The 22,717-nt window shown below is 43.4% G+C and overlaps 2 protein-coding genes across 6 annotated transcripts in view; one reads left to right on the forward strand and one right to left on the reverse strand.

Annotated features, from left to right (window-relative positions):
* LOC124019748 (histone-lysine N-methyltransferase NSD2-like) overlaps positions 1–10,051 on the forward strand; it is a 61,603-nt gene extending 51,552 nt beyond the window's left edge. Inside the window, 4 exon segments of the mRNA XM_046335169.1 lie at positions 3,786–3,927; positions 4,075–4,181; positions 4,719–4,914; positions 8,604–10,051. Of these exon segments, the coding sequence (XP_046191125.1) occupies positions 3,786–3,927; positions 4,075–4,181; positions 4,719–4,914; positions 8,604–8,767 (609 nt within the window). The 3' untranslated portion in view covers positions 8,768–10,051.
* A 74-nt stretch (positions 10,052–10,125) lies between these two features.
* jade1 (jade family PHD finger 1) overlaps positions 10,126–22,717 on the reverse strand; it is a 63,825-nt gene continuing 51,233 nt past the window's right edge. For all 5 annotated transcript variants that reach the window (XM_046335173.1, XM_046335172.1, XM_046335175.1 and 2 more), the window contains one exon: positions 10,126–11,281. In XM_046335173.1, coding sequence (XP_046191129.1) covers positions 10,296–11,281 — 986 coding nt within the window. In that variant the 3' untranslated portion in view covers positions 10,126–10,295. The remainder of the gene's footprint in view (positions 11,282–22,717) is intronic.

Below are 22,717 nucleotides of genomic sequence, written 5' to 3' on the forward strand. Positions count from 1 at the left end.
TTTAATACTACACATCTGTAGCTCTACTTCAGTACTACACATCTGTAGCTCCACTTTAATACTACACATCTGTAGCTCTACTTCAATACTACACATCTGTAGCTCTACTTCAGTACTACACATCTGTAGCTCCACTTCAATACTACACATCTGTAGCTCCACTTCAATACTACACATCTGTAGCTCTACTTCAATACTACACATCTGTAGCTCCACTTCAATACTACACATCTGTAGCTCTACTTCAATACTACACATCTGTAGCTCCACTTCAATACTACACATCTGTAGCTCTACTTCAGTACTACACATCTGTAGCTCCACTTTAATACTACACATCTGTAGCTCTACTTCAGTACTACACATCTGTAGCTCCACTTTAATACTACACATCTGTAGCTCTACTTCAGTACTACACATCTGTAGCTCCACTTTAATACTACACATCTGTAGCTCTACTTCAATACTACACATCTGTAGCTCTACTTCAATACTACACATCTGTAGCTCTACTTCAATACTACACATCTGTAGCTCTACTTCAGTACTACACATCTGTAGCTCTACTTCAGTACTACACATCTGTAGCTCCACTTTAATACTACACATCTGTAGCTCCACTTTAATACTACACATCTATAGCTGTAGCTCTACTTTAATACTACACATCTATAGCTGTAGCTCCACTTTAATACTACACATCTGTAGCTCCACTTTAATACTACACATCTGTAGCTCCACTTTAATACTACACATCTGTAGCTCCACTTTAATACTACACATCTGTAGCTCCACTTTAATACTACACATCTGTAGCTCTACTTCAGTACTACACATCTGTAGCTCCACTTCAATACTACACATCTGTAGCTCCACTTTAATACTACACATCTGTAGCTCTACTTTAATACTACACATCTATAGCTGTAGCTCCACTTTAATACTACACATCTGTAGCTCCACTTTAATACTACACATCTGTAGCTCCACTTTAATACTACACATCTGTAGCTCCACTTTAATACTACACATCTGTAGCTCCACTTTAATACTACACATCTGTAGCTCCACTTTAATACTACACATCTGTAGCTCCACTTTAATACTACACATCTGTAGCTCCACTTTAATACTACACATCTGTAGCTCCACTTTAATACTACACATCTGTAGCTCTACTTCAATACTACACATCTGTAGCTCCACTTTAATACTATACATCTGTAGCTCCACTTTAATACTACACATCTGTAGCTCCACTTTAATACTACACATCTGTAGCTCCACTTTAATACTACACATCTGTAGCTCCACTTTAATACTACACATCTGTAGCTCCACTTTAATACTACACATCTGTAGCTCCACTTTAATACTACACATCTGTAGCTCCACTTTAATACTACACATCTGTAGCTCCACTTTAATACTACACATCTGTAGCTCTACTTTAATACTACACATCTGTAGCTCCACTTCAATACTACACATCTGTAGCTGTAGCTCTACTTCAATACTACACATCTGTAGCTCCACTTCAATACTACACATCTATAGCTGTAGCTCCACTTCAATACTACACATCTGTAGCTCCACTTCAATACTACACATCTATAGCTGTAGCTCCACTTCAATACTACACATCTGTAACTCCACTTCAAAACTACACATCTATAGCTGTAGCTCTACTTCAATACTACACATCTGTAGCTCCACTTCAATACTACACATCTATAGCTCTACTGTAATACTACACATCTGTAGCTCTACTGTAATACTACACATCTGTAGCTCTACTTCAATACTACACATCTGTAGCTCTACTTCAATACTACACATATGTAGCTCTACTTCAATACTACACATCTGTAGCTCTATTGTAATACTACACATCTTGAGCTCTACTGTAATACTACACATCTTGAGCTCTACTGTAATACTACACATCTGTAACTCTACTTCAATACTACACGTCTGTAGCTGTAGCTCCACTTCAATACTACACATCTGTAGCTGTAGCTCCACTTCAATACTACACATCTGTAACTGTAGCTCTACTTCAATACTACACATCTGTAACTGTAGCTCTACTTCAATACTACACATCTGTAACTGTAACTCTACTTCAATACTACACATCTGTAGCTCCACTTCAATACTACACATCTGTAGCTCCACTTCAATACTACACATCTGTAGCTCTACTTCAATACTACACATCTGTAGCTCTACTTCAATACTACACATCTGTAACTGTAGCTCCACTTCAATACTACACATCTATAGCTGTAGCTCCACTTCAATACTACACATCTATAGCTGTAGCTCTACTTCAATACTACACAGCTGTAGCTGTAGCTCTACTTCAATACTACACATCTGTAGCTCCACTTTAATACTACACATCTGTAGCTCCACTTTAATACTACACATCTGTAGCTCTACTTCAATACTACACAGCTGTAGCTCTACTTTAATACTACACATCTGTAGCTCCACTTTAATACTACACATCTGTAGCTCTACTGTAATACTACACATCTGTAGCTCCACTTTAATACTACACATCTGTAGCTCCACTTTAATACTACACATCTGTAGCTCTACTGTAATACTACACATCTGTAGCTCCACTTCAATACTACACATCTGTAGCTCTACTGTAATACTACACATCTGTAGCTCTACTTCAATACTACACATCTGTAGCTCCACTTCAATACTACACATCTGTAGCTCCACTTCAATACTACACATCTGTAGCTCCACTTCAATACTACACCTCTGTAGCTCCACTTTAATACTACACATCTGTAGCTCCACTTTAATACTACACAGCTGTAGCTCTACTTTAATACTACACATCTGTAGCTCCACTTTAATACTACACATCTGTAGCTCCACTTTAATACTACACATCTGTAGCTCCACTTTAATACTACACATCTGTAGCTCTACTTCAATACTACACATCTGTAGCTCTACTTCAATACTACACATCTGTAACTGTAGCTCCACTTCAATACTACACATCTATAGCTGTAGCTCCACTTCAATACTACACATCTATAGCTGTAGCTCTACTTCAATACTACACAGCTGTAGCTGTAGCTCTACTTCAATACTACACATCTGTAGCTGTAGCTCTACTTCAATACTACACATCTGTAGCTGTAGCTCCACTTCAATACTACACATCTGTAGCTGTAGCTCCACTTCAATACTACACATCTGTAGCTGTAGCTCCACTTCAATACTACACATCTGTAGCTGTAGCTCTACTTCAATACTACACATCTGTAACTGTAGCTCTACTTCAATACTACACATCTGTAACTGTAGCTCTACTTCAATACTACACATCTGTAGCTCCACTTCAATACTACACATCTGTAGCTCCACTTCAATACTACACCTCTGTAGCTCCACTTCAATACTACACATCTGTAGCTCCACTTTAATACTACACATCTGTAGCTCTACTTCAATACTACACAGCTGTAGCTCTACTTTAATACTACACATCTGTAGCTCCACTTTAATACTACACATCTGTAGCTCCACTTTAATACTACACATCTGTAGCTCTACTGTAATACTACACATCTGTAGCTCCACTTCAATACTACACATCTGTAGCTCTACTTCAATACTACACATCTGTAGCTCTACTTCAATACTACACATCTATAGCTGTAGCTCTACTTCAATACTACACATCTACAGCTGTATCAATCTTCATCTGTTACTGCATACCTCTTCACCAGCCTGACCTGTGTTTCCAGGATCGGATTATAGACGCCGGCCCTAAAGGGAACTACTCCCGCTTCATGAACCACAGCTGCCAGCCCAACTGTGAGACGCAGAAATGGACGGTGAACGGAGATACCAGGGTTGGGCTCTTCGCTGTATGTGACATCCCTGCTGGTGAGAGTCAACCATCTCCTTGGTTCGGTCATTATTGTAAAATACTTTACTCAATGACTTGTGTGGTTAGAGACGTCTAATGCTGTTTGGTTTATTGACATAATGTCAGGGTTAGTTGTGGTAATATTCTATTGTTGTGGTATACAGGGACAGAGCTCACCTTCAACTACAACCTGGATTGCCTTGGTAACGAGAAGACTGTGTGTCGCTGTGGGGCTCCCAACTGTAGTGGTTTCCTTGGAGACCGGCCAAAGGTGAGTTGGCTTCTCTTGGTACATACAGAAAAGACGAGTAGATTTTGAACATCCATACTTTATAAAAGATGGACCTCAAGAGTTCCATCTGTTCCACGGGGTCATCTCTGACTGTTGTTTCCTGTCCAGGCCTCTGACTGACTGACTGTTGTGTCCTGTCCAGACCTCTGACTGTTGTGTCCTGTCCAGGCCTCTGACTGACTGTTGTGTCCTGTCCAGGCCTCTGACTGACTGACTGTTGTGTCCTGTCCAGACCTCTGACTGTTGTGTCCTGTCCAGACCTCTGACTGTTGTGTCCTGTCCAGACCTCTGACTGTTGTGTCCTGTCCAGACCTCTGACTGTTGTGTCCTGTCCAGGCCTCTGACTGACTGTTGTGTCCTGTCCAGGCCTCTGACTGACTGTTGTGTCCTGTCCAGGCCTCTGACTGTTGTGTCCTGTCCAGGCCTCTGACTGACTGTTGTGTCCTGTCCAGGCCTCTGACTGACTGACTGACTGTTGTGTCCTGTCCAGACATCTGACTGTTGTTTCCTGTCCAGGCCTCCGGTTTCCAGGCCGCGGAGCCCAAGAAAGCCAAGAAGAAAGTGAAGAAGCGTCGGACGCGGAACGAGGGGAAGGAGTCTGAGGACGAGTGTTTCCGCTGTGGAGACGGAGGGCAGCTGGTTCTGTGTGACAAGAAGAGCTGCACCAAGGCCTTCCACCTCTACTGCCTGGACCGCACCAAGAGACCCTTTGGTAGACCCAAACTTCTAACTCTGGATAGATGGATATTCTAATGTTGTGTATATTATATTTCAGGGCGCTGGGACTGTGTACAGTACCAATCAAAGGTTTGGACACCTACTTATTCCAGGGTTTTTCTGTATGTTTACTATTTTCTACATTGTAGAATAAGTGTTGACATCAAAACTATTAAATAACACACATGGAATCATGTAGTAACCAAAAAAAGTGTTAAACAAATCAAAATATATTTTATATTTGAAGTTCTTCAACTTTGCACACTCTTGGCGTTCTCTTTCAACCAAAACATTTCTGCAGCATTGAAGGTCCCCAAGAAGACCGTGGCCTCCATCAGTCTTAAATGGAAGCTTGGAAACACCAAGGCCTTGGTCAGGGAGGTGACCAAGAACCCGATGGTCACTCAGACAGAGTTCCTCTTTAGAGATGGCTGTACTTCTGGAAGGTTCTCCCATCTCTACAGCACTCCGACAATCAGGCCTTTATGGTAGAATGGCCAGATGGAAACCTCTCCTCAGTAAAAGGCACGTGACTGCCTGCTTGGAATTTGCCAAAAGGCACCTAAAGGAGTCTGACCATCAGAAACAAGATTCTCTGGTCTGATGAAACCAAGATTGAACTCTTTGTCCTGAATGCCAAGTGTCACGTCTGGAGGAAACCTGGCACCATCTCTACGGTGAAGCATAATGGTGGCAGCATCATGCTGTGTGGATGTTTTTCAGCGGCAGGGACTGGAGACTAGTCAGGATTTGAAGGAGAGATTAGCGGAACAAAGTACAGAGATGCTTGATGAAAGCCTGCTCCAGAGAGAAGGTTTACCTTCCAACAGGACAACAACCCTAAGCACACAGCCAAAACAACGCAGGAGTGGCTTCGGGACAAGTCTGAATAAACTTGAGTGGCCCAGTCAGAGCCCAGACTTGAACCCGATCGAACATCTCTGGACCAACACTCCCCATCCAACCTGACAGAGCATCTGCAGAGAAGAATGGGAGAAACTCTCCAAATACAGGTGTGCCAAGCTTGTAGCATCATGAGTCCAGGCTCTAATCGTTGCCAAAGGTGCTTCAACAAAGATTTAGATGTACTATTGTAAAGTGGCTGTTCCACTGGATGTCATAAGGTGAATGCACCAATTTGTAAGTGGCTCTGGATAAGAGCGTCTGCTAAATGACTTAAATGTAAATGGACTGAGAAAAGGGTCTGAATATTTGTAAATAGATATTTCAGTTTATTTTTAATATATTTGGAAGAATGTCTACTTGTTTTTGCTTTGTCATTATGGGGTGTTGTGATGTCATTATGGGGTATTGTGTATTGTAGATTGAGGAACTTTTTTAATCCATTTCAGAATAAGGCTGTAACGTAAGTGTCACGGTCTGAATACTTTCCGATTGTAATACTGGTCACTTAGAAACGTCCTTGTTTCTGAAAGAAAAGCACAATTTTTTGTCAATTAAAAAAAAACAAATTGACCAGAAATACAGTGTAGACGTTGTAAATTACTATTGTAGCTGGAAACGGAAGATTTGTTTTTAATGAAATATCTACATAGGCGTAAAGGCCCATTATCAGTCCTGTGTTCCAATGGCATATTGTGTTAGCTAATCCAAGTGTATCATTTAAAAGGCTAATTGATCATTAGAAAACATTTTTGCAATTATGTTATCTTAGCTGAAAACTGTCCTGATTTAAAGAAGTAATAAAACTGGCCTTTAGACAATTTGAGTATTTGGAGCACCAGCATTTGTGGGTTTGATTACAGGCTCAAAATGGCCAGAAACAAATAACTTTAATCTGAAACTTGTCACTATTCTTATGAGAAACGCTGTGTACTACTCCCTTCACAGAACAGCTCAAACTGTCTCTAGCCAGAAAAGAGAGTGGGAGGCCCCGGTGCACAAATGAGCAAGAGGACAAGTACATCAGTGTCTAGTTTGAGAAAGAGACACCTCACAAGTCCTTAACTGGCAGCTTCATTAAATAGTACCCACAAAACACCAGTCTCAACGTCAACAGTGAAGGGGCGACTCTGGGATGCTGACCTTCTAGGCAGAGTTCCTCTGTCCAATGTCTGTGTTCTATTGCCCATCTTAATCTCTTATTTTTATTGGCCAGTCTGAGATATGGCTTTTTCTTTGCAACTGCCTAGAAGGCCAGAATCCCGGAGTCGCCTCTTCACTGTTGACGCGACGACTGGTGTTTTGCGAATCTGCCAGTTGAGGACTTAAGGGGTCTGTTTCTCAAAATAGACACACTAATGTACTTGACCTGCTCAGTTGTGCACCGGGGCCTCCCTCTCTTTCTATTCTGGTTAGAGTTTGCGCCGTTCTGTGAAGGGAGTAGAAGCCAGGCGTTGTACGAGATCTTCAGTTTCTTGGCAATTTCTCGCATGGAATAGCCTTTCTTTCTCAGAACAAGAACAGACTGACGAGTTGCAGAAGAAAGTTCTTTTTATCCTGATTTAAAGATGCCAGAAAAGTTTTCAGCTAACATAATTGCAAAAGGGTTTTCTAATGATCAATTAGCAAATCCAAGTTAATCACTTTAAAAGGCCAATACAACGTGCCATTGGAAAACAGGAGTGATGGTTGCTGATAATGGGCCTCTGTACATATTCTATTAAAACATCTGCAGTTTCCAGCTACAAGTCATTTACAACATTAACAATGTCTACACTGTATTTCTGATCAATCAATATTATTTTAATAGACAAGGACATTTCTAAGTGACCCCAAACTTTTGAACGGTAGTGTATATGCTGAACAAAAATATAAATCCAACAACTTGAAAGATTTTACTGAGTTATAGTTCATAGAAGCAAATCAGTCAGTTGAAATAAATTAATTGGGCTATAATCTATAGATTTAACATGACTGGGCAGGGGAGCAGCCATGACTGGGCAGGGGAGCAGCCATGACTGGGCAGGGGAGCAGCCATGACTGGGCAGGGGAGCAGCCATGACTGGGCAGGGGAGCAGCCATGACTGGGCAGGGGAGCAGCCATGATTGGACAGGGGAGCAGCCTTGATTGGACAGGGGAGCAGCCTTGATTGGGCAGGGGAGCAGCCTTGATTGGGCAGGGGAGCAGCCTTGATTGGGCAGGGGAGCAGCCTTGATTGGGCAGGGGAGCAGCCGTGACTGGGCAGGGGAGCAGCCGTGACTGGGCCCGGGAGCAGCCGTGACTGGGCCCGGGAGCAGCCGTGACTGGGCCCGGGAGCAGCCGTGACTGGGCCCGGGAGCAGCCGTGACTGGGCCCGGGAGCAGCCGTGACTGGGCCCGGGAGCAGCCGTGACTGGGCCCGGGAGCAGCCGTGACTGGGCCCGGGAGCAGCCGTGACTGGGCCCGGGAGCAGCCGTGACTGGGCATGGACCCACCCAGTTAGGTGAAAGGTCTGCCCGGCCAATCAGAATCAGTTTTTACCCACAAAATGGCTTTTATTACAGACAGAAATACTCCTCAGCACTATTTGTGACCTTTTATTGTCCCCAGCACAAGTGTAATGATCATGATATGCCACACCTGTCAGGTGGATGGATTATCTTGGCAAAGGAGAAATGCAAACAACATTGACAATAAGGTTTTTGAATATAACATTTCAGGGTTGTTTTATATATTTCAGCTCATGAAAAAACACTACATGTTGCATTTTATATTTTTGTTCAGTGTATGTTTATATTTCAGGGCGTTGGGACTGCCCGTGGCACCACTGTGACGTGTGTGGGAAGCCATCTGAGGCCTTCTGCCAGCTGTGCCCCAACTCATTCTGCAAGAACCACCAGGAGGGGGCACTACGGCCCTGGCTGCACACCGGACAACTCTGCTGCCAGGAGCACGATGACCCCTGACCTGGAGCGGACTGACTGATCAGGTGCCTCTAAACGCTCCAAGAGGCAGAGCTGCAGCAGAACATGACCCAACTCTGCTGCCAGGAGCATGATGACCCCTGACCTGGAGCGGACTGACTAGGTGCCTCTAAACGCTCCAAGAGGCAGACCTGCAGCAGAACATGACCCAACTCCATAATAATGTTTTCAATATGACTGACAGCACTGTACGTCTCTCTCATCAGGGACTTTCTCAACAGCTCATTCAACCAATCGGGTCCTTCCACTCAGCTTGTACCTGCTGTGTTTGTCTGTAACTCGTCTGCACTGTGGTAGAAAGCACAAAGACAACATGGCACCTCGGACAGATTCAACATTAGTCTCATCATTCCTCTCCCCAGTAGTTTTTTTGTGTGTGTGTGTGTATATATGTGTATGTATATGAAAGACCAAAACGAAAATACTGGAATATTGTTAGTACCAGGTTGAAACTTTTTATCATAAGGCACTATGGATAAGTCTTGACTTCTGTTTACTATAGGCAAGTACTGCATATTGTTTTCATTTGAGTAATGTGATGCCCACCTGTTCAGAGTTATTAGAGCTGAAACGCCATCACGTCGCTGCTGACCTCAATACCGGAATAAAGAGGACTGTGGTCCACGATCTGCTGGAGAAAAGTCTGGAACATTTACACATTGTCTAATGACAGCTGATTCTAGATCCCTTAACCTGTCCAGGAAACACATTGAGGTGTTTAAGAGTGAATTTATTTGACATGACAGAACTGGTCATAACAATGATGCAGCCGTCAATGGTACAAAATATTTTTCTGTAAAAATAATTTATTCCAAGCCCAGCCATCCTGTCTTTAGTGCAAACACTAATAATAAAAGGTGGTTTCAGTCTTAAGCTCTGGGCTGTTTTGCCTTGACAGGTCATAGATCAGACCCGCCCTGCTCATGGGGTTCTATTCAAACCGTACCGCTGAAGGTCAGTGTTATTGGAGGCAGCATTTGTCCACTCAATCAGAAATTCTTTAAACGTCGATCCCACCAATCAGCGATCGCTTAGACATTGTCAGGAAGGTTAGTGTTTATCTAGTTCAATACCCAAACACCTCCACAGCATCAGCCCCTGTTGGTTCAAGGGTTTCTAGAAATATTATTCTGACTCATTGTATGGTTTCAGGTTAAATTTCCATTCATTTTCTACTAATCATTAATGCTTGACCATTCTTTTGCAAGTGCTATAATGTGATTTCCAAACTACAAATTAAATACATGGCTTATGCTTCAACAAAAACAGTTGTCAGGTGTGATTTTGTTGAGGCTATGAGCATGTCTAGAGTTAATTGTTATAATACATTCACTGAAAAATAATCTTAACTTTTTATTGATAACAATTGAAAATATATACAACCTTACAAATGATAAAATAAATATCAGTTCTGTAAATTTGATTATAAAAAGCAACCTTGGGCTAGCTTCATTTTCTATAAACATGGTGCTGTTTGTTTCAAGTGTTGCATCTCAGCAGGATGATGTCATCAGGAGGCTAGAACCCCTTGGTGGATGATGTCAGAGCCATAGGCCCCACCCCTCAGCTGGTGGGCGTGACATGCCTTCATGTCCAGCCCACTGGGCGGAGTTTCAGAATTAGCAGAAGAGTACCCATCGCTCTCTGTACGGAGTCGTCTCCTGGGGTACGACAGCTCACTGTGCAGTGGCCTGCGCTGTGGGGGGTTGGGGTTTGATGGCTCCTCCTTTGGCCTCTCGCTCCTCTTCGGGATTCTGAACTTACCCCAGTTCTTAAGATGGCTTCCACCAGGCCCACTGGCCAGCCAACTGTTGTGTTTGGTTGTCATGGATACATTGGTGTCTCTAGGATCAGATTGGCTGTCTGTTCCGCTGAGCCTCACCTTCCTTCCCTTCACTTCAGTCACATGATCAGTAACCCTAACCCTCGTTAACCTGACCCTAGCCTCAGTCACATGATGAACCTTGATCCTAGTTAACCTAACCCTAGCTTCACTCATTCTATTGGCTGGTTTAGCATCAGTCATATCACTGACCCTACTGGCTGGTTTCTCACTGGCCTTTGACCCCAGTCTGGTTTTGGCTTTGATTGGAGAGCTTTCCTCTCCTCCTCTCCTCTCTGTTCCATTGTCCTCTCTTGTCCTCTCCTCCATTCCCTGTTCCTTCTCTCCTCTCCTCCTCCTATCCACCCTTCCCTGGTCCTCCTCTCTCCTCCTCCTGCTAATGCTCTTCTGCTGCTGCTCAGGTTCTGGGGCCTCCTTCAGGCTCCTCCTACCCTCTATTCTGGGTCTGCTACTTTCTGTCTTCAGTTTGCTGGAGTTGTCCGTCTGTCCTCTGACGTGTCTACCCCCCTCAGTCAGACTGTGTAGTAGATGTAGGCCTCCTCTCCGGTGCCCTCCCCTCCCTCGGTCTCTCCTCTGGGTCTTCAGGCCACTGTACCCCAACACCGCCACTGGGGCCGAAACCACACTGAGACGCACGCTGTCGTTCAGACACCCTGATGAAGACAACACAGGGTTAGCACAGGTTCAACTGGACATTACACTGCTCTGCCTAAAGTGGGAAATATTCCACATTTAAACATCAGGAACATTAATATCCAACAAGGACACAGTAAACAAGTCATCCCCATGAATGATGCAAGCCCCCCCCTTGGGCCAATCAGTGGGATTTTAAAATGCTGTATCTCCATAGCAAGATGCATCATTCATCCAAAATCGGGCCAAAGGTGTCTAAGATATTATGTGGGTTAGCTAGACTCATATCCCTGAGCATGTGTGCCAAATTTCATCACCGAGTCAAACCGATCAAGAGATAAACATGTGCCTGTTATAGCGCCACCGTGTGGTCGATATGAATGTTCTTGCATATGTTGAGTCTTTAAAGTTTGCAACATGTGTGTTACAATTAGGGCTGTCAAAGTTAACACATTACATTTTCTATGCCATATTTTATTTTGTACACCTTTAATCACATCTCCATTCACCGCCCTCTTTAAGTGCACTGGTTTCTGCATGGACACTGACCTAGCCCAATCACGTGTTTCCGCATGGACCCTAACCAAACCCAATCACGTGTTTCCGCATGGACCCTAACCAAACCCAATCACGTGTTTCCGCATGGACCCTAACCCAACACAACCACGTGTTTCCACATGGACACTGACCTTAACCCAACCCAATCACGTGTTTCCGCATGGACACTGACCAAACCCAATCACGGGTTTCCGCATGGACACTGACCTAGCCCAATCACGTGTTTCCGCATGGACCCTAACCAAACCCAATCACGTGCATCTGCATGGACCCTAACCAAACCCAATCACGTGTTTCCACATGGACACTGACCTAACCCAATCACGTGTTCCTGCATGGACACTGACCTAACCCAATCACGCGTTTAACCCAACCCAATCACGTGTTTCCGCATGGACACTGACCAAACCCAATCACGTGTTTCTGCATGGACCCTGACCTTAACCCAACCACGTGTTCCTGCATGGACACTAACCAAACCCAATCACGTGTTTCTGCATGGACACTGACCTTAACCCAACCACGTGTTTCTGCATGGACACTGCACTCAGTGACAGCTGCAGTTATATAGTGTTGTTGGTCTATATTGTTGTGTGTGCAAACACACTATGCTAACCTTAACGTAACCCAATTACACTATGCTAACCTTAACCTAATCACAGAATGCTAACCTTAACCTAACCCAATCACACAATGCTAACCTTAACCTAACCTAATCCCATTAACCCAATCACACTATGCTAATCTTAACCTAACCCAATCACACTATGCTAACCTAATCACACTATGCTAACCTTAACCTAACCTCATCACACTATGCTAATCTTAACCTAACCCAATCACACTATTCGCACAGCTTTGAACGATTGTACAGAAGTACAGTAGCTAGCTACCTATGCTAAGGTTGGTTAGCTGAATTATGTGTTATTAATTATGCTATGGCTGAATGCCTCTTGATATAACCAGTGATTTAGAATCAGGACATACATCCAATTTAGAATCAAAACATCCATCCCATTCAGAATCAAAACAGAACATTCATCCCATTTAGAATCAAAACAGGACATCCATCCCAGTTTAGAATCAGAACAGGACAACCACCCAGTTTAGAATCAAAACAGGACAACCACCCAGTTTAGAATCAAAACAGGACAACCACCCAGTTTAGAATCAAAACAGGACAACCACCCAGTTTAGAATCAAAACAGGACAACCACCCAGTTTAGAATCAAAACAGGACAACCACCCAGTTTAGAATCAAAACAGGACAACCACCCAGTTTAGAATCAAAACAGGACAACCACCCAGTTTAGAATCAAAACAGGACAACCACCCAGTTTAGAATCAAAACAGGACAACCACCCAGTTTAGAATCAAAACAGGACAACCACCCAGTTTAGAATCAAAACAGGACAACCACCCAGTTTAGAATCAAAACAGGACAACCACCCAGTTTAGAATCAAAACAGGACAACCACCCAGTTTAGAATCAAAACAGGACAACCACCCAGTTTAGAATCAAAACAGGACAACCACCCAGTTTAGAATCAGAACATCCCTCCCATTTAAGAATCAGAACATCCCTCCCATTTAGAATCAGAACATCCCTCCCATTTAGAATCAGAACATCCCTCCCATTTAGAATCAGAACATCCCTCCCATTTAGAATCAGAACATCCCTCCCATTTAGAATCAGAACATCCCTCCCATTTAGAATCAGAACATCCCTCCCATTTAGAATCAGAACATCCCTCCCATTTAGAATCAGAACATCCCTCCCATTTAGAATCAGAACAAGACATCCCATTTAGAATCAGAACATCCCTCCCATTTAGAATCAGAACAAGACATCCCATTTAGAATCAGAACAAGACATCCCATTTAGAATCAGAACAGGACATCCATCCCATTTAGAATCAAAACAGGACATCCATCCCATTTAGAATCAAAACAGGACAACCACCCCGTTTAGAATCAGAACAGGACAACCACCCCATTTAGAATCAGAACATCCCTCCCATTTAGAATCAGAACAGGACATCGATCCCATATAGAATCAGAACAGGACATCCATCCCATATAGAATCAGAACAGGACATCCATCCCATATAGAATCAGAACAGGACATCCATCCCATATAGAATCAGAACAGGACATCCATCCCATATAGAATCAGAACAGGACATCCATCCCATTTAGAATCAAAACAGGACAACCACCCCGTTTAGAATCAGAACATCCCTCCCATTTAGAATCAGAACAAGACATCCCATTTAGAATCAGAACAGGACATCCATCCCATATAGAATCAGAACAGGACATCCATCCCATATAGAATCAGAACAGGACATCCATCCCATATAGAATCAGAACAGGACATCCATCCCATTTAGAATCAAAACAGGACAACCACCCCGTTTAGAATCAGAACATCCCTCCCATTTAGAATCAGAACAAGACATCCCATTTAGAATCAGAACAAGACATCCCATTTAGAATCAGAACAAGACATCCCATTTAGAATCAGAACAGGACATCCATCCCATTTAGAATCAAAACAGGACAACCACCCCATTTAGAATCAGAACATCCCTCCCATATAGAATCAGAACAGGACATCCATCCCATATAGAATCAGAACAGGACATCCATCCCATATAGAATCAGAACAGGACATCCATCCCATATAGAATCAGAACAGGACATCCATCCCATATAGAATCAGAACAGGACATCCATCCCGTTTAGAATCAAAACAGGACAACCACCCTGTTTAGAATCAGAACATCCCTCCCATTTAGAATCAGAACAGGACATCCCATTTAGAATCAGAACAGGACATCCATCCCATTTAGAATCAGAACAGGACATCCATCCCATTTAGAAACAGAACAAGACATCCCATTTAGAATCAGAACAGGACATCCATCCCATTTAGAATCAGAACAGGACATCCATCCCATTTAGAATCAGAACAGAACATCCCTCCCATTTAGAATCAGAACATCCCTCCCATTTAGAATCAGAACAGGACATCCATCCCATTTAGAATCAGAACAAGACATCCCATTTAGAATCAGAACAGGACATCCATCCCATTTAGAATCAGAACAGGACATCCATCCCATTTAGAATCAGAACAGGACATCCATCCCATTTAGAATCAGAACAAGACATCCCATTTAGAATCAGAACAGGACATCCATCCCATTTAGAATCAGAACAGGACATCCCATTTAGAATCAGAACAGGACATCCATCCCATTTAGAATCAGAACAGGACATCCATCCCATTTAGAATCAGAACAAGACATCCCATTTAGAATCAGAACAGGACATCCACCTCGTTTAGAATCAGAACAGGACACCCATCCCATTTAGAATCAGAACAGGACATCCCTCCCATTTAGAATCAGAACATCCCTCCCATTTAGAATCAGAACAGGACATCCCATTTAGAATCAGAACAGGACATCCATCCCATTTAGAATCAGAACAAGACATCCCATTTAGAATCAGAACAGGACATCCATCCCATTTAGAATCAGAACAGGACATCCATCCCATTTAGAATCAGAACAAGACATCCCATTTAGAATCAGAACAGGACATCCATCCCATTTAGAATCAGAACAGGACATCCCATTTAGAATCAGAACAGGACATCCATCCCATTTAGAATCAGAACAGGACATCCATCCCATTTAGAATCAGAACAGGACATCCATCCCATTTAGAATCAGAACAAGACATCCCATTTAGAATCAGAACAGGACATCCACCTCGTTTAGAATCAGAACAGGACATCCACCCCGTTTAGAATCAGAACAGGACATCCACCCCGTTTAGAATCAGAACAGGGCACCCATCCCATTGAGAATCAGAACAGAACATCCATCCCATTGAGAATCAGAACAGAACATCCATCCCATTGAGAATCAGAACATCCATCCCATTGAGAATCAGAACATCCATCCCATTGAGAATCAGAACATCTATTCCATTTAGAATCAGAACATCCATCCATCCCATTTAGAATCAGAACATCCATCCCATTTAGAATCAGAACAGGACATCCATCCCATTTAGAATCAGAACAAGACATCCCATTTAGAATCAGAACAGGACATCCCATTTAGAATCAGAACAGGACATCCCATTTAGAATCAGAACAGGACATCCCATTTAGAATCAGAACAGGACATCCCATTTAGAATCAGAACAGGACATCCCATTTAGAATCAGAACAGGACATCCATCCCATTTAGAATCAGAACAAGACATCCCATTTAGAATCAGAACAGGACATCCATCTCGTTTAGAATCAGAACAGGACATCCACCCCGTTTAGAATCAGAACAGGGCACCCATCCCATTGAGAATCAGAACAGAACATCCATCCCATTGAGAATCAGAACATCCATCCCATTGAGAATCAGAACATCCATCCCATTGAGAATCAGAACATCCATCCATCCCATTTAGAATCAGAACATCCATCCATCCCATTTAGAATCAGAACATCCATCCATCCCATTTAGAATCAGAACATCCATCCCGTTTACAATCAGGACACCCATCCCGTTTACAATCAGAACACCCATCCCGTTTACAATCAGAACACCCATCCCGTTTACAATCAGAACAGGACACCCATCCCGTTTACAATCAGAACAGGACACCCATCCCGTTTACAATCAGAACAGGACACCCATCCCGTTTACAATCAGAACAGGACACCCATCCCGTTTACAATCAGAACAGGACACCCATCCCGTTTACAATCAGAACAGGACACCCATCCCGTTTACAATCAGAACAGGACACCCATCCCGTTTACAATCAGAACAGGACACCCATCCGTTTACAATCAGAACAGGACACCCATCCCGTTTACAATCAGAACAGGACACCCATCCCGTTTACAATCAGAACAGGATCCCGTTTACAATCAGAACAGGACACCCCCGTTTACAATCAGAACAGGACACCCATCCCGTACAATTAGAATCAGAACAGGACACCCATCCCGTTTACAATCAGAACAGGACACCCATCCCGTTTACAATACAATCAGAACAGGACACCCATCCCGTTTACAATCAGAACAGGACACCCATCCCGTTTACAATCAGAACAGGACACCCATCCCGTTTACAATCAGAACAGGACACACCCAATCCCGTTTACAATCAGAACAGGACACCCATCCCGTTTACAATCAGAACAGGACACCCATCCCGTTTAGAATCAGAACAGGACACCCATCCCGTTTAGAATCAGAACAGGACACCCATCCCGTTTAGAATCAGAACAGGACACCCATCCCGTTTAGAATCAGAACAGGACACCCATCCCGTTTAGAATCAGAACAGGGCACCCATCCCGTTTAGAATCAGAACAGGCCACCCACCCCGTTTAGAATCAAAACAGGACACCATCCCGTTTAGAATCAAACAGGGCACGTTTAGAATCAAAACAGGACACCACCCCGTTTAGAATCAAAACAGGACACGCACCCCGTTTAGAATCAAAACAGGACAATCGTTTAGAATCAAAACAGGACACACCCCGTTTAGAATCAAAACAGGACACGCACCCCGTTTAGAATCAAAACAGGACACGCACCCCGTTTAGAATCAAAACAGGACACGCACCCCGTTTAGAATCAAAACAGGACACGCACCCCGTTTAGAATCAAAACAGGACACGCACCCCGTTTAGAATCAAAACAGGACACACGTTTAGAATCAAAACAGGACACGCACCCGTTTAGAATCAAAACAGGACACGCACCCCGTTTAGAATCCCGTTTAGAATCAAAACAGGACACGCACCCCGTTTAGAATCAAAACAGGACACGCACCCGTTTAGAATCAAAACAGGACACGCACCCCGTTTAGAATCAAAACAGGACACGCACCCGTTTAGAATCAAAACAGGACACGCACCCCGTTTAGAATCAAAACAGGACACGCACCCCGTTTAGAATCCCGTTTAGAATCAAAACAGGACACCCCGTTTAGAATCAAAACAGGACACGCATCCCGTTTAGAATCAAAACAGGACACCCGTTTAGAATCAAAACAGGACACGCACCCCGTTTAGAATCAAAACAGGACACCCTTTTCCCGTTTAGAATCAAAACAGGACACCCACCCCGTTTAGAATCAAAACAGGACACCCACCCCGTTTAGAATCAAAACAGGACACCCACCCCGTTTAGAATCAGAACAGGACACCCACCCCGTTTAGAATCAGAACAGGACACCCACCCCGTTTAGAATCAGAACAGGACACCCACCCCGTTTAGAATCAGAACAGGACACCCACCCCGTTTAGAATCAGAACAGGACACCCACCCCGTTTAGAATCAGAACAGGACACCCATCCCATTTAGAATCAGAACAGGACACCCACCCCGTTTAGAATCAGAACAGGACACCCATCCCATTTAGAATCAAAACATCCATCCCATTTAGAATCAAAACATCCATCCCATTTAGAAAAAAAACATCCATCCTATTTAGAATCAGAACAGGACATCCATCACAATTAGAATCAGAACATCCATCCCATTGAGAATCAGAACATCCATCCCGTTTAGAATCAGAACAGGACATCCATCCCATTTAGAATCAGAACACCCATCCCATTTAGAATTAGAACAGGACATCCATCCCAATTAGAATCAGAACATCCATCCCATTGAGAATCATAACATCCATCCCATTGAGAATCATAACATCCATCCCATTTAGAATCAGAACATCTATTCCATTTAGAATCAGAACAGGACACCCATCCCATTTAGAATCAGAACATATATCCCATAGAGAATCAGAACAGGACACCCATCCCGTTTAGAATCAGAACAGGACACCCATCCCGTTTAGAATCAGAACAGGACACCCATCCCGTTTAGAATCAGAACATATATCCCATTTAGAATCAGAACAGGACATCCATCCCAATTAGAATCAGAACACCCATCCCATTTAGAATTAGAACAGGACATCCATCCCAATTAGAATCAGAACATCCATCCCATTGAGAATCAGGACACCCATCCCGTTTAGAATCAGAACAGGACACCCATCCCGTTTAGAATCAGAACAGGACACCCATCCCGTTTAGAATCAGAACAGGACACCCATCCCGTTTAGAATCAGAACAGGACACCCATCCCGTTTAGAATCAGAACAGGACACCCATCCCGTTTAGAATCAGAACAGGACACCCATCCCGTTTAGAATCAGAACAGGACACCCATCCCGTTTAGAATCAGAACAGGACACCCATCCCGTTTAGAATCAGAACAGGACACCCATCCCGTTTAGAATCAGAACAGGACACCCATCCCGTTTAGAATCAGAACAGGACACCCATCCCGTTTAGAATCAGAACAGGACATCCATCCCAATTAGAATCAGAACAGGACATCCATCCCAATTAGAATCAGAACAGGACATCCATCCCAATTAGAATCAGAACACCCATCCCGTTTAGAATCAGAACAGGACACCCATCCCGTTTAGAATCAGAACACCCATCCCGTTTAGAATCAGGACACCCATCCCGTTTAGAATCAGGACACCCATCCCGTTTAGAATCAGGACACCCATCCCGTTTAGAATCAGGACACCCATCCCGTTTAGAATCAGGACACCCATCCCGTTTAGAATCAGGACACCCATCCCGTTTAGAATCAGGACACCCATCCCGTTTAGAATCAGGACACCCATCCCGTTTAGAATCAGGACACCCATCCCGTTTAGAATCAGAACATCAATCCCATTTAGAATCAGAACATCAATCCCATTTAGAATCAGAACATCCCATTTAGAATCAGAACATCCCATTTAGAATCAGAACAGGACACCCATCCCATTTTGAATCAGAACAGGACACCCATCCCGTTTAGAATTAGAACAGGACATCCATCCCAATTAGAATCAGAACATCCATCCCATTGAGAATCAGGACACCCATCCCGTTTAGAATCAGAACAGGACACCCATCCCGTTTAGAATCAGAACAGGACACCCATCCCGTTTAGAATCAGAACAGGACACCCATCCCGTTTAGAATCAGAACAGGACACCCATCCCGTTTAGAATCAGAACAGGACACCCATCCCGTTTAGAATCAGAACAGGACACCCATCCCGTTTAGAATCAGAACAGGACACCCATCCCGTTTAGAATCAGAACAGGACACCCATCCCGTTTAGAATCAGAACAGGACACCCATCCCGTTTAGAATCAGAACAGGACACCCATCCCGTTTAGAATCAGAACAGGACACCCATCCCGTTTAGAATCAGAACAGGACACCCATCCCGTTTAGAATCAGAACAGGACATCCATCCCAATTAGAATCAGAACAGGACATCCATCCCAATTAGAATCAGAACAGGACATCCATCCCAATTAGAATCAGAACACCCATCCCGTTTAGAATCAGAACAGGACACCCATCCCGTTTAGAATCAGAACACCCATCCCGTTTAGAATCAGGACACCCATCCCGTTTAGAATCAGGACACCCATCCCGTTTAGAATCAGAACAGGACACCCATCCCATTTAGAATCAGAACAGGACATCCATCCCGTTTAGAATCAGAACAGGACACCCATCCCGTTTTTAGAATCAGAATCAGGACACCCATCCCATTTAGAATCAGAACAGGACATCCATCCCATTTAGAATCAGAGGACATCCATCCCATTTAGAATCAGAACAGGACACATCCCATTTAGAATCAGAACACCCATCCCGTTTAGAATCAGAACAGGACACCCATCCCGTTTAGAATCCCATCCCGTTTAGAATCAGACACCCATCCCGTTTAGAATCAGGACACCCATCCCGTTTAGAATCAGGACACCCATCCCGTTTTAGACAATCCCGTTTAGAATCAGGACACCCATCCCGTTTAGAATCAGGACACCCATCCCATTTAGAATCAGGACACCCATCCCGTTTAGAATCAGGACACCCATCCCGTTTAGAATCAGGACACCCATCCCGTTTAGAATCAGAACATCCATCCCATTTAGAATCAGAACATCAATCCCATTTAGAATCAGAACATCCCATTTAGAATCAGAACATCCCATTTAGAATCAGAACAGGACACCCATCCCATTTAGAATCAGAACAGGACACCCATCCCGTTTAGAATCAGAACATCCATCCCATTTAGAATCAGAACATCCATCCCATTTAGAATCAGAACATCAATCCCATTTAGAATCAGAACATCCCATTTAGAATCAGAACAGGACACCCATCCCATTTAGAATCAGAACAGGACACCCATCCCATTTAGAATCAGAACAGGACACCCATCCCATTTAGAATCAGAACAGGACATCCATCCCAATTAGAATCAGAACACCCATCCCGTTTAGAATCAGGACATCCATCCCGTTTAGAATCAGAACATCCATCCCGTTTAGAATCAGAACATCCATCCCATTTAGAATCAGAACATCAATCCCATTTAGAATCAGAACATCCCATTTAGAATCAGAACAGGACACCCATCCCATTTAGAATCAGAACAGGACACCCATCCCATTTAGAATCAGAACATCCATCCCATTTAGAATCAGAACATCCATCCCATTTAGAATCAGAACATATATCCCATTTAGAATCAGAACATCCATCCCATTTAGAATCAGAACATCCATCCCATTTAGAATCAGAACATATATCCCATTTAGAATCAGAACATCCATCCCATTTAGAATCAGAACATCCATCCCATTTAGAATCAGAACAGGACATCCCATTTAGAATCAGAACAAGACATCCCATTTAGAATCAGAACAGGACACCCATTTAGAATCAGAACAGGACATCCCAATTAGAATCAGAACACCCATCCCGTTTAGAATCAGAACAGGACACCCATCCCGTTTAGAATCAGAACAGGACACCCATCCCGTTTAGAATCAGAACAGGACACCCATCCCGTTTAGAATCAGAACAGGACACCCATCCCGTTTAGAATCAGAACAGGACACCCATCCCGTTTAGAATCAGAACAGGACACCCATCCCGTTTAGAATCAGAACATATATCCCATTTAGAATCAGAACAGGACATCCATCCCAATTAGAATCAGAACATCCATCCCATTTAGAATCAGAACATCCATCCCATTTAGAATCAGAACATCCATCCCATTTAGAATCAGAACAGGACACCCATCCCATTTAGAATCAGAACAGGACACCCATCCCATTTAGAATCAGAACAGGACACCCATCCCATTTAGAATCAGAACAAGACATCCCATTTAGAATCAGAACAGGACACCCATCCCATTTAGAATCAGAACAGGACACCCATCCCATTTAGAATCAGAACAGGACACCCATCCCATTTAGAATCAGAACAGGACACCCATCCCATTTAGAATCAGAACAGGACACCCATCCCATTTAGAATCAGAACAGGACACCCATCCCATTTAGAATCAGAACAAGACATCCCATTTAGAATCAGAACAAGACATCCCATTTAGAATCAGAACAAGACATCCCATTTAGAATCAGAACAAGACATCCCATTTAGAATCAGAACAAGACATCCCATTTAGAATCAGAACAAGACATCCCATTTAGAATCAGAACAGGACACCCATCCCATTTAGAATCAGAACAGGACATCCATCCCATTTAGAATCAGAACAGGACATCCATCCCATTTAGAATCAGAACAGGACATCCATCCCATTTAGAATCAGAACAGGACATCCATCCCATTTAGAATCAGAACAGGACATCCATCCCGTTTAGAATCAGAACAGGACACCCATCCCATTGAGAATCAGAACATCCATCCCGTTTAGAATCAGAACAGGACATCCATCCCACCCTACC

Source organism: Oncorhynchus gorbuscha, unplaced genomic scaffold (genome assembly GCF_021184085.1).
Source record: "Oncorhynchus gorbuscha isolate QuinsamMale2020 ecotype Even-year unplaced genomic scaffold, OgorEven_v1.0 Un_scaffold_666, whole genome shotgun sequence".
Classification (NCBI taxonomy): domain Eukaryota; kingdom Metazoa; phylum Chordata; class Actinopteri; order Salmoniformes; family Salmonidae; genus Oncorhynchus; species Oncorhynchus gorbuscha.